Source organism: Zosterops lateralis, assembly GCF_965231275.1.
Source record: "Zosterops lateralis genome assembly, chromosome: 13".
Taxonomy (NCBI): Eukaryota; Metazoa; Chordata; class Aves; order Passeriformes; family Zosteropidae; genus Zosterops; species Zosterops lateralis.
Genome location: NC_139773.1, coordinates 2796700 through 2808673, shown reverse-complemented (window position 1 = coordinate 2808673; position 11974 = coordinate 2796700). Strand labels below are relative to the sequence as shown.

The 11974-nt window shown below is 53.9% G+C and overlaps 1 protein-coding gene across 1 annotated transcript; it reads right to left on the bottom strand.

Annotated features, from left to right (window-relative positions):
- Positions 1-2092: 2092 nt before the first annotated feature.
- On the bottom strand, positions 2093-11749 carry HEXA (hexosaminidase subunit alpha; the record flags this gene model as incomplete). The annotated part of the gene is made up of 14 exons (XM_083870596.1): positions 2093-3477; positions 3927-4031; positions 4424-4514; positions 4606-4786; positions 5198-5270; positions 5620-5706; positions 6016-6196; positions 6832-6964; positions 7038-7139; positions 7618-7728; positions 8055-8101; positions 8260-8325; positions 8624-8722; positions 11485-11749. The coding sequence occupies 14 exons, from the start codon at positions 11747-11749 to the stop codon at positions 3414-3416; spliced, it is 1605 nt and encodes a 534-aa protein (XP_083726722.1). The 3' UTR covers positions 2093-3413.
- Positions 11750-11974: the final 225 nt, after the last annotated feature.

The following is an 11974-nucleotide window of genomic DNA, read 5'->3' as shown; positions in this document are numbered from 1 at the left end:
CTTATCACCCCCCATCAACCCCCGGCATCCCCATCACCCCTACCATTCCCATTACCCCTATCACCACCATCATCCCCATCATGAACATCATCCTCCTCATCCCCCATTACCTCCCATCATCCCTATCCCCCCCCACTACCTCCCATCAGCTCCATCACCGTCCACCACCATCTCCTTCATGCCCATCCCCTCCCTTCACCCCCCATCATCCCCCACGTTCCCCATCACCCCCGTCCTCCGCATCACCCTCGGTCTCCCCCTCCATCCCTCCCATCACTTCCTCACTTCCTATGACCCCCATCACACCCCTTTCATGCCCTGCCACCCCCCATTCCCCTCATATCTCCCCACGTACCCCCTTTCTCCTCATCCCCCAGCACCTCCTATGTCCCTCCCTTTCCCCCATCAGCCCCATCATCCCCCAGCACCTCCATCCCCCTTTTGCCCGCATCATCCCCCCCATCCCCAGTTAGGGCTGCCCAAGGAGCTGAGCAGCCTCCCACCTTCCCCTCTGCAGCCCTTCAGTAGCCTCCTGACTTAGCCCCTCTCTGTTCCCCACCTCAGAGCAGGGTTTAAACACACAGAAGAGGCTCAAAAAGGGTCAATTTGAACACTGTTGACTTTTTCACCTCCATGGACCCCACACTGCCCCTGTTGCCCCCCTGGGGCTGCCCCAGAAGGGGGAGGAGGGGAGCACTTCCCTCCTGCATCCCACGTCACCCCGAAAGATCTGTAATTAGACTGAGCAGCTTTAATACCTGGTGTTGTCGTTAATTAATTAATTAGTCCCAAAGCAGCAGCCAGGTGGGGGGAGGCCTGGCTTCCCTGGTGCGCTGCCTCATGTGTGCAGGGGCTTGTGAGTGTGGGAAGGGGTGTGAGTGTGTGCAACTGTGTTTGAGCATGTGTGCAAGCATGTGCAAGTCTACACAAAGACGTGCATGTGTGTTCAGGCGTGTGCAAGCACAAACAGGTGCTGCAAGAGTGCACCTGTGTGTAATGCAAAGGGCATGCACAGCACACATGGTTTCAGGCCAGTGTGTGAGTCTGGGCAATGACATGTGGGGGCACTTGCACGTGTGTGCAAGTGTGCATGTGTGCACAAGTGTGTACAGGGATGTACAGGCTTGCAAGGACCCATAGGCACATGTGTGCAGATTCCCTAGCTCAGGAGTGCAAGTGTGTGTGTGTACATGTGAGTGCAAGTACATCCATGTGGGCAAGTGTGCAAGGGTCCATATGGACATGTGTGCAGGCATGTGCACAAATGTATGCATGCAAGACCCTACAAATGTATATGTGCATGTGTTTGCAAGTTTGTGCATGAGTGCATATGTGCAAGGACTCACATGCATGTGTGAACAAGTGCATTTGTGCATGTGTTTGAGTGCACATGTGCAAGGGCCCCTAATGCACATGTGTTCAAGGACCCTTATGCACGTGTGTGCACAAGTGGATGTGAGGACGACGTGTGTGCAAGTTGTGCCTGTGAACATGTGTTTACAAGCACACACCCAATGCACACAACACACACGTGTTTACAAGCACACACATAATATACACACACCAATTTACAAGCACAGGCACACTGCACACACGCTTACAAGCACTCACCCAATGCACACACGTGTTTACAAGCACACACACCCGATGCACACCCTGCAAGTGTGTCCCAATAAACTCCCCTGGCTGGTGCCAGTGCCCACGGGTGGGTTTGGGACGTGAGGTGCACAATCCTGCTGGAATCCGGGGGCTTGGCGGCTGCTCCTCGCCGCCGCTTGGGTTTATTTTTAAACCCGTTGGCCCCGAGTGATTCACACGCTGCCTGTTCCCTGTTCCCTGCTCCCCGGCAAGTTTTACACGACCAAAATAGATGTTCTGGAAGGAACGGGCCACCCAGCGAAGCCGTGGTGGGGAAAGCAGGGTGCTTCCGGGATCCCGGCCCGTCCGAGGGTGGAAACGTCACTGAGGCACCTCCATGACGGTGGTTTTGGGAAGATGCTAGTGCAGACACCCTGGGAAATGGGGCCGTGGGTGATGTTTAACCTGGATCACAATGCCAGGCTTCAGGGGAAGGTGCAATGTTGGGGGGTCCTCTGTGAGTATCCCAAGCCCTGGGGGATCTCACACCTTGGCTATGGGGGAAAGGGAGCCCAGCAAGGCAGAAGGGCAGGTGGAATGAGGACAGGGAGCTGGGAGAGGGTGGTGAAGAGCCTCTCCTGCAGAGCATCATCTGGGGGAACAAAGCAACATTCTTGGGAACAGGGCACCCTTCCCAGAGCCAGAGTTCTGCTTGCCCCAACCCTGCTGGCAGCAGCTCCCTGCAGTGACAAAAGCACCCAGCCAAGGTACCACTTTACAGCACACTGGAAAAAAAAAAAAAAAAAAAAAAAAAAAAAAAAAAAAAAAGGAAAAAACCCTGACTTTCAAAACTAGGAGGCAGTAATAACTGTTAATTCACTATTTTTATTTTAAAGTTCAGTCATAAAAGGTTTCCAGCCATAACAGCACATCTCACTCACTTAAGACCAAGACACACACACACAACGGTCCCAGTCAGCCAGGATTTCTCCCTCAGAGATTTCCTGCTTTCAGCTGAATGCCATTTCCAGCACAGCAATCCCAACCCATCATAGGATAACAATCACACCTGTCCCAGTTCTATGGGATAGTAGCACCACTGGTTTCTTCTCCAATGAGAACACCATTGAAACCAACCCCTCTGGATGGAGGGGACCTGGAGCTGAGTTCCTCACCCTGAGAACAACAGAGCAGGAGGAGGACGGGTCAGTTGGCCAAATCCCAGGCAGAGGTGACAGCCTGAAGGGCTGAGCACAGATTTCATCATATCCATGCACCATTCAGCAGATTTGCAAGGGCTCCTCAAAGAGGCTCCAGGGTGTTATCTGCTGAGGAGGAGCCAGAGGAGGTGGCAGCAGCAGGGTTTAAGGCAGCAGAGATAGTGACTTGCAGGCCTGGCCATCAGAGGAGAGAGGAGGTACAAGGACAGGACCCCACAGCACAACGTGACTGCAGAAGCAAACCCTGGGACAGCAGCAGAGGCTAAGCAGAGTTTATCCAGCTGAGCAGGCACTCTGCAAGCTCCAGAGCTGCCAGGACAATTCTTCTCCACCAGCATCTTTGGAACAAGCCCTACCCATTTCCTGCTAAGCCCTGCATGGGTCCCAAGCCCCCAGATGAGCAGGAATAGGCACCTTTTTCCTCTTTGGGGTCATTTATTTATAGATTTAAAGAAATAAAAATAGAAAAAGAGGCAGAGTGTGTGCCGAGGCAAAAGAAATGTTCATTGCAATGAAGCCAGAGCAGAAGGTGAGGTGGGAAGGGGTCCCTCAGCCCTTTTGAGGGGGGAACATTCCTCCTGCATCCACAGAGACAGAGGCAGCGGGGCTCTCCCTTCAAACCCCGCCAAACTCATGGTCACAGTATCCAACGTAGAGAGGCTGTGCCTGGATACCACGCCTGGGAAGAGAACAGAAGGATGGCATCAGGGAGAGGGAACAGGTTTGAGGGCTTCCAGTGGCACAGGGTGGCCATGGGTGCCCCATTTCAGGTGTAACAAGGAAGGAGTGATTTTCATCCTGTGCTTATAAACTCAGTTTTTTGCTCATGTGTGGGAGCATGGGGTGAGGACAGGTTTCCTGGGGAAGCTGGTGCTGCAGGAGGAGTGGCAAGAGCTGACAAGTCCCCTCCTTCCTCAGCACAAAGCCCTCTCCTCGCCAGAGCCACCAGCCTACGCCAGCAGCAGGAGCGCTCTTCTAGCGCTGCACAAAGCAAGCTCTGCCCACGCACAGGCAGCAGAAAAACCAGGGCTTTCCAGAGGAACAAGGGTCATTTTGCAGCAGGGCAAGCCCCCCTCCCTCGCTGCCCTCCCAGGGCTGAGCTCTCGGCAGCTGTCCTGGGCTGGGTACCTGAGCAGGGTGCAGCGGAACTCCGCCAGCCGGGCGTACGCGTCTTCCACGTCCCTGACAGTCCCATTGCTCCAGAGTCTCTCAGCTACGGCCCCACCTCTCGGCCTTTAACACAAGGGACAGGCAGTCAGGACAGGGGGGAGCTCAAAAGCGTCAAAAGCCCTGAACTCCCAAACACTTTCCTGACCAGCATCCTTCCACGCACAAAGGCTTCAGAGTATCCCAAGATCTATTCCTGGACAAATGCCCACCAGGAGCAGACCAGGGTGACAGGACAGGCAGGTGTTAAACACAACCTGGTTGCAGCAGCGGGTTGTTACAACCTTGCAAACTCTCATTTCAGCCTCAGGGAAGCTGTTACCGGCACAGAGGTGACAGACACAGGCACCATGTGCAGACCAAACCCACCAGTTCAGCACATGACACTCAGTGGCAAAGAAAAGGGATGGAAGCCCGGCCTCACACGACCCAAGTGACCTGCCTGTGGCCCCCCTTACCAGAGCCTGGGGGTCAGGTTGGTGACATCCACATATTCACCCCACATGCAGGCCTCGCCACCCATCACCAGGGCCTTCTGCTCAGAGCTGCCTGTGGAGGGGACAGCAAAACAGCCAGTTCTGGTGCTACATCTGAGTGCCAAGCCAGGTACCAATGCAGAAAGGGGACACAAGGAACACACCTTCAAAGTCCAAGGGCTCCACCTTATAGGCTTCTATCCAGTCCTGCCCGTAGGAGATGCGGTTGAGGTACCAGGGAGCAGAGAGCAGAGCATGGTAGCCAGTCCTGGTGACATTGGCCATCTCCTTCAGGTACTCCATGTGGTTATCCTTCCACACGTGGATGATGGTGTCAGGCCTCAGCTGAGGAGCACAGGTGAACATGGGCCAGGGGATCAGTGCTGTGACAGAAGCATCACCTGCTCCCCCAAGCAGAGTGCCCTGACCCCTCCACACCCCCAAAAGGAAGCTGAGGCAGACTTGGGATTGATTTTTGAGCCACTTCCCATCTGGTTTACAGCTACAACAGAAGGAGGGATAAGGTGATTTGCAGAGTGTCCTGGGCAGGGTTAAAATCTGCATCCTAGAGGGAGCAGAGCATTGGCAGCACTGACAAACCCATGATGAGGGCAGCTCACTGGCAGCACCACCTTGAGATCAACCCCAGTCCCATTACAGAGTAACCCCCACCAGCCCCAGTACAGCCCCCCAGAGCACACCAGTGTGTCAGGCTGGCCTGCTGGCACTGTTCATCCCAGCCCAAGAAGCTCTCACCTTCACATTGTTGTCAAACACTTCCTGCCACACAATATAGCCTTTGCCAAGGGAAGAGACAATGTCCAGAAGCCTAGAGTGAGAGAAGTATCACATTCTGGGTGATCTCACTGATCCCCTCTTTGGTGGTTATTAGATACAGCCAAAGGAGCAGCACAGATATTCCCAACATCCTCAGCGGGACGTGGAGGTGCTTCTGAAGGAGAAGGGGGAGAGCACAGCTCCTTATGGGGCTTCTTTCTCCTCAGCCTCAGGGTTTTTTTGTGGTCAATTTCCCACTAAAATGTTCCCTTTTGGGATCAGGGAGACATGAGGGTCTACCAATGGGGATGCTCCTGAAAAGGAGATCTGGTGTCCCCAAGACAGAAGACATTTGAGCTGGTCACACAGTGCAGCTGCAGCCTTGGATGCTCTGTCCTTACCTCTGGATGTAGAAAGACTCTAATTTTTTATAATCTTCACCAAAGCCCATCTTCACCATGAAATCACGGATTGCTGGATTGGATTTCCTGTGCACCAAAGAGAAGGAACAAAACATTGTAACCTGAGCTCTGGAGTAAGGCCAAGGCATGGTCAAGTCCCTCCCACACCGGCGCAAGGCTTGCCCAGGTATTCCAGAGCTGTGGTTGGACCACCACCAGCACTTCTCTATATCCAGTATCACCATGAGCACAGAAATCCCAAAAACCCCAAGCACCACCACTACCCCTGGCCTGGGAGAGCAGGGCACCAAAGATCATGACCAAGAAGCCATGGGCTGGGACTTCAAATCCTAAATACTTATCCCCAGTCCCCATCCAGACTGATCTCAGACTCACCAGCATGTGAAATCTACCTCATCGCCACCAAGGTGGAGAAAGAAGTCTGGGAACACAGTGCTGACCTCTTGGAACAAACTGGTCACAAACTTGTAAGTGCTGTTAACAATGGGGTTGATGGGCCCATAGGCTCCAGAAGGAGTCTGGCCCATATAGCAGGGAGTCAGGAGGCCTGGAGCACCTGATGATAATAAATGCAGGATGGTGAGGAAGGGGCAAAGTGTGACCATGTCATCCTCTACAATGCTTCTCAGCACAGCTCAGGGCCTGTGAGGGGACAGGGAAGGAGGGATAGCCACATTTCCAGCTGTGACCACACACACAGTGAATTCTAAGATGGGCCTTGGTATTTGGAGGCAGGGGAAGGAGAGAAAAAGGCAATGGAATATTTTCTTGGAGCTTCTTGCACTTCTAGACATAGAAGAGGAGGTGCAGTCCCTGGAGCAGAGAGCAGTGCATCAGGACTAGGACACAGCTGAGCAGAGCAAGGAAGCTTAGCCAGCTGTACCCTCAGTTAAACACAAGATCCTTGCAATAAGGCATGATGTTAGTTTTGGCTGAGCAGATGTTTCCACAAAAAAGTCACCCAGCCTAGACCCAAGAAAAGATGGAAATGTCTCCCTTTGAATTTTACTCTAGAAGTCGGACCATTGGGTCCCACATCCCCCAAATAATGGTTTGCTCTTTATCAAAGCTGCCTTGTGGAACACTGCTGTCCACACCCAGCTTTCAGGGTCCAGACTGCAGCACCCGTTCCTGCCCCTGGGACAACTCCAGCTCTCCTGAGAGCAGCAGCAGGCAGGGTCTGCTCCTCACCTGGCCCCCAGGAGAGGGTGTGTCCGGGGGTGTCGAACTCGGCGATGACTCTGATGCCGCGCAGCCGCGCGTGCTCGATCACCGTGCGCACATCGCTGGCCGTGTACACGTGGGTCATGGCATTGAAGGCTCCCTGTGGACACGGGAAACATCAGGACCTTGCTCGGGAGGTGGAGATCTGCTCACCTGAGCTGGGTGATCATTACCTTCTTGCTGAGCTCTGGGAACGTGGAGCTCTCATATGGGAAAGATGGGTCATCCACAATGTGCCAGTGAAACACATTGAACTTGTTGTAAGCCATGACATCCTGGGAAGGAACAGGGACAAAGATGAACATGCCCCACCCTTTCTGAAAGGTCATCCAGCTTGCCACAGATGGAGGACAAGGTCCTCCAGCTCCAGAAGGACAAGGCAGAGTCCCTAAATGCTCCCCAGGATCCAAGAAGGATTCAGACACCTCTCTCTAAGCACAAAATGCTGTACAGGGCCAAGAATACTTCTGTTGAGTAAAATCCCTGTTCTGCCTGTAACTGAGCCATAGAGACCTGGAAGTTTAATTCTGCTAGGGATGAGCACAGAACCACCACCCACCTTTGCCAGTATTTTCCCCTGCCTTAGAAACAATTCAGCCTTGAAGAGTAACCTGAACTGCAGGAATCCAGAATACTTCAGGGTTTTCTTTTCAACAAAGGCAGCTGAGAAATCACCCAAAGAGGGGAGCTCAGTTGTCACAAGGGAAGGGACACGCAATTAAACCATCTCATCTCCCAGCACAGGTGCCCTACCAGAGTTTCCAGGATGGCTCTCAGAGGCAGGTAGTGACGAGAGGTGTCCAGCAACAGTCCCCGGTGAGGGAAGCGGGGAAAGTCCACGATTTCTGTCACATTGATGTAGTACTGCACACACATGACATGAGGAAAACATGAGCAGGATGCTGGGCAAATGGCCATTAGCAAGAGACACTGAGGGTCACCACTGTCCCCAGGGTTGGCAGGACAGAGGTGCCCTCACTGCCCAGAGTGCAAACTGTCCAGAAAGAGCTGCAGCAGTTCTTTACCCAATCAGAAAGCAAGGATCTGGCTTGATCCATGGATTTCCACTTGGCCCTTGGCAAGGCTGTGCCTACTCATCCCAAGCATTCCAGCAACCCTCAACCTGTCCCCATGGAGGCAGAGGCACTACAGAGAGCTGCCTGCCCCCAGGGGATGAGGCCAGGACTCACCGTGCCATTCTCATCTCTCCCAACAAGCTGGCTGAATGTTTCCAGGCCTGCAGGAAAACACACAGCCCCTTTCTGAGCACAGACACCCCCAAAGGAGCAGAGCTCAATTAACAGAGAAGTCTATGGAAGGGGAGAGGCACCGCGAGACATCCCCACAGGCCCGAGCAGAGAGAGCGGGGAATGCCCTGCGGGAAGCGCAGCTCACCTCGGAGAGCTCCCCAGATGGTCTCTGCTGAGAGCAGCATGGAGCCTTTGGAGACAGACAGCTTATCTGAAACACAGCATCAGGGGTGTCCCACACGGCCACCACAGCACTGCGCAGGGCTTGGATACAGAACTGCACCCCAGGACCCCACAGAACTGAATTTTGGCCCTCTCTTGCTGTTTCAAATCTCTGCCCACTGCTTTATCAGCACTGTAAGGAATGCCCCTCCTGCCCTGCCCCAGCATCCCAAGAGCAGGGAATTGGTGCCCTCTCCAAATCCAAGGGTAATCAGCAACAGTGCTGCTTCCCAGTGACAGGCACAGAAACAGCCACATTCCCTCCTGCTCCCAACCCCAGCACTTACAGTTCTCCTTGGAACCCAGGCTGGGAAACCCATCGCAGCCTGGAGTGGAAACATAGACGAGAAGCTCAGTGCAGGGTGTTTCCCAGGATGGCTCATTCTCTGAAAAGGACACAGACCATGCACATGAACACCACCCCAGCTTTTTCCCTGCTTCCAAGCCCACCACCATCCTCCCAGCCCAGCCAGGGATGGAGGCAGAAACAGGCACCATTCCCGCACCCCAAAACAGTGAACGGTGTTCATCAGGGGCTAATTTCAGCACAGTCAACCAGGAGAACATGAGCTGATCCCAAAATGTGAGGAAGCCCACAGGGAAGCTTAAAGGAACCCACAAGAGAGTAGAAACATCAGAATATGGATCAGCAACAGCCCCGAGGCTTCCTGGACACCAGCCCTGGCTCTTAAGCTACAGCTATGACTAGTCAAAGCTTCTCCAGGAAGGTGAAGAGCTTCTTGTTTCCAAGCTCTCCCAGCACTGGAAAAAAGTACAAGCCCAAGAGCTCTGCCCTCCCCAAACTTCTTGGGAAAGGGCAAAGAAAACCTTTTAAAAAGGGTGGAGAATGAATCTGCTAAACTGGGCTGAGTTAAAGGCAATCAAAAGGTCTCACCCAGCTCAGAAGAGCTCTCGACTGACTTCACTTTCTGCATGCAGAGCATGTCCCAGGTGCAGCAGCCAGAGAAAAGAACCCAGCCACATTTAGACCTCAAGCAGGAGCTCTGGACACACCTCCCTAACTGAAGAGCACTTCCAAGGATGCACAAGCCTGAATCCCCACTTGAGTCACTCCCCCATTCCAAAAGAATATTCAACCTTGACTGGGATGCAAGGGACTTACAGCAGTCAGCTGCCAGGAGGAGCATGGGGTGGCAGGGTGGGACCCTGCTCATCCCAGTCAAGGTCCATGCTTACACCCTTACAGCAATTCCCAGAAACAACCAATGCTCAATGTGGTCACTGAAAATAAAGAGCTGGGCTTTGAATAAGCCAAGAGCACCAAGAAGTTTCCAGAGAGACTGTGGCACTCGTTCAGAGGAATCCAGAGAGCCCCTGCTCCACAGCTCACAGAAATCCCGTTTCTCCGTGAAGGGATGACGAAACCTCTGCGGAGAGAAGGAAAACAGCTTGAAGCCAGCCCTGTTTTGAGCTTTCCTCTCGGTTGCAGACAAGCTGGTAGCCAAGGCAACCTCACAGATGTGCAAGCAGCACAGCAAGACCTGCTCCCTCTGCTCGGGAAGGCGGCAGTTCACCAGGAACGGCCGCTGTAAGGCCTGGGAACACTCACCCTGCTGAGGAGCCTCGACAGAATTGGCCCCACCACCACACACCACATTTGAACCTGCTTGGTGAGGCACTTCCCAACCCAAACACAGCATCCTAGGCCAAGGTGCAGACAGGCACCACTGCCACCACACCTGCAAGGCAGCACAGTCAGAAAATGGCTTCTGCCATTTATTTCTTCTATTAATAGAAATTATTTCCTTTCATCCAGGGTTTCCACTGCCTGTTCTTACTAACCACCCATGCAGAAAAAAAAAGACCAAAACAAAATGAAGGCAAAGAGAGGAAAAAAGGCCTTAAAATAATTTGTGCCGTTTGAGCATCATAAAGCAGGGCATATGGAAAGTGATGTGCGTGAGCTGGATCTTGTGATCACAATGTTGCTCCAAGTGATTTGATGGTCACATTTCCCCTCTGAGTGGAACAGGAGAGTGTGAATAATTAGATCAGCTGTTTTTAGTTCCTAGCAGCAAAAGAGAACCAAGAGGAGTCGTTTTGGCTCCCAAATCAAAATTTATTTCTACTGCTACTCACAAGAGTTGAAGAAATAAAATAAGCCAAAGGGTTCTCTGTTTCAAACCTGCTTTTTTCAAAGTATGATGTACTGAAGACAAAGCCAAGCGGCTTCCAACACCGCCACTCTTCTCTGCTTTGATCAGCAGCGACAGAGTTCACACTGACATTTAAAACACTTGGGAGCAGAGTTACTATCTCTTTTTGATGAATGAAGTGCTTCATATTCCCTGGATATAGCACTTCAGGCTGCAGCAGACCCACGCAGCTACTGAGCATCCCTACACGTCAGCTCCACAGCCAAGAGATTTCCTGCAGCTCAGCCCAGACAAGCAACGGGCACTATCATGAAGTAGTCTGGGTTCAAGAAACATTTAGAGCCTGTCCCAAAGCAAACCCAGACTTTCAAAGCCCTTGCCTTTCTTCATTTTGTCCCACAATTTCAGGATTAATCCAGGAGCTAATCTCTCCCTGGCAGAAAAGCCACACTGCCCCGGGACTTTTAGCAGCCCCACTTCGGCAGAGGTGCCCCATGGCACAAGTATGTACTTGGAAGAACACATACAAAGCAGCAAGTTTTTCCTCAAGGCAAGACCTCACACAGGAGACCGAGGGCTGCTAGGAATGGGAACAGCCGAGACTTAGCAGTAACCCTGAAGCAGGAATGGTTGCAAGACCGGGAGTAGCTCTCCCTGCAGCCACAAGAGAAGGAAGCGAAATGAAGCAACGGGGAGCTCTAACACTGTCCGGAGGAACTAAAAAATGAGATGGAGAAAACCCTTGATAGCAAGAGCCTAAATCCTTGGCAGGAAGACAACTAGTACTGTGTCAAACTCGATTAGATTCCCTCTATACATGCCATAGGCATTGCCCTCCAAATCCCAACCCATCACTGCCTCGCCACCAGACTCCATCCAAGCCACGACTCCCACCCCACCTGCCGCCGCCGAGCTGAGGGGAGGCAGACGCCCACCAAACTCCGTGATTTAACCCGCCAGTTAGCGAGGGTGCGGGTGCTGTTAAGCTCAAAGCCACGAAGAGAAGGGTGAGCGCCCGGCGCGGCCCTCACCGGTGGCACGGCCGAAGAGCAGCGGCCAGTACCGCTGGAAGGCGGCGTCCAGCACGGCGCAGCCCGGCCCCACGGCCGAGCCGTCCGCCGCGGCGAAGCGGAACCGGCGGGCCGGCACCGGGCAGCGGCCGCCGCCGGGCGGAGAGCTCTGGACTTGGGGCTGCGGCCACACGGCCCCCGCCGGGCCCGGCAGCAGCGCCAGCAGCAGCGGCGGGAGCAGCAGCCGCCGGAGCAGCCACAGCTGCAGCGCCCGCGCCGCCGCCATGTCGCGCCCGAGCCTGAGGGAGGCGGCACCGCCCGACTGCGGGGGGCCGGGCGGCCGCGAAATGGCAGCTCGGGCCCGCCCTCACCGCGCCCGCCGCTGCCCCCTCGCCCCGCAGCCTCCCCCGAGAGTCCGCACTCGCCTCGTTCTATTCAATTCAAGGCCCCAAACCCCTCCAGCTCCCCGCCGAGGGTAGTTTCTGCCGCAGCTCTCAGGCTTTACAGCCCG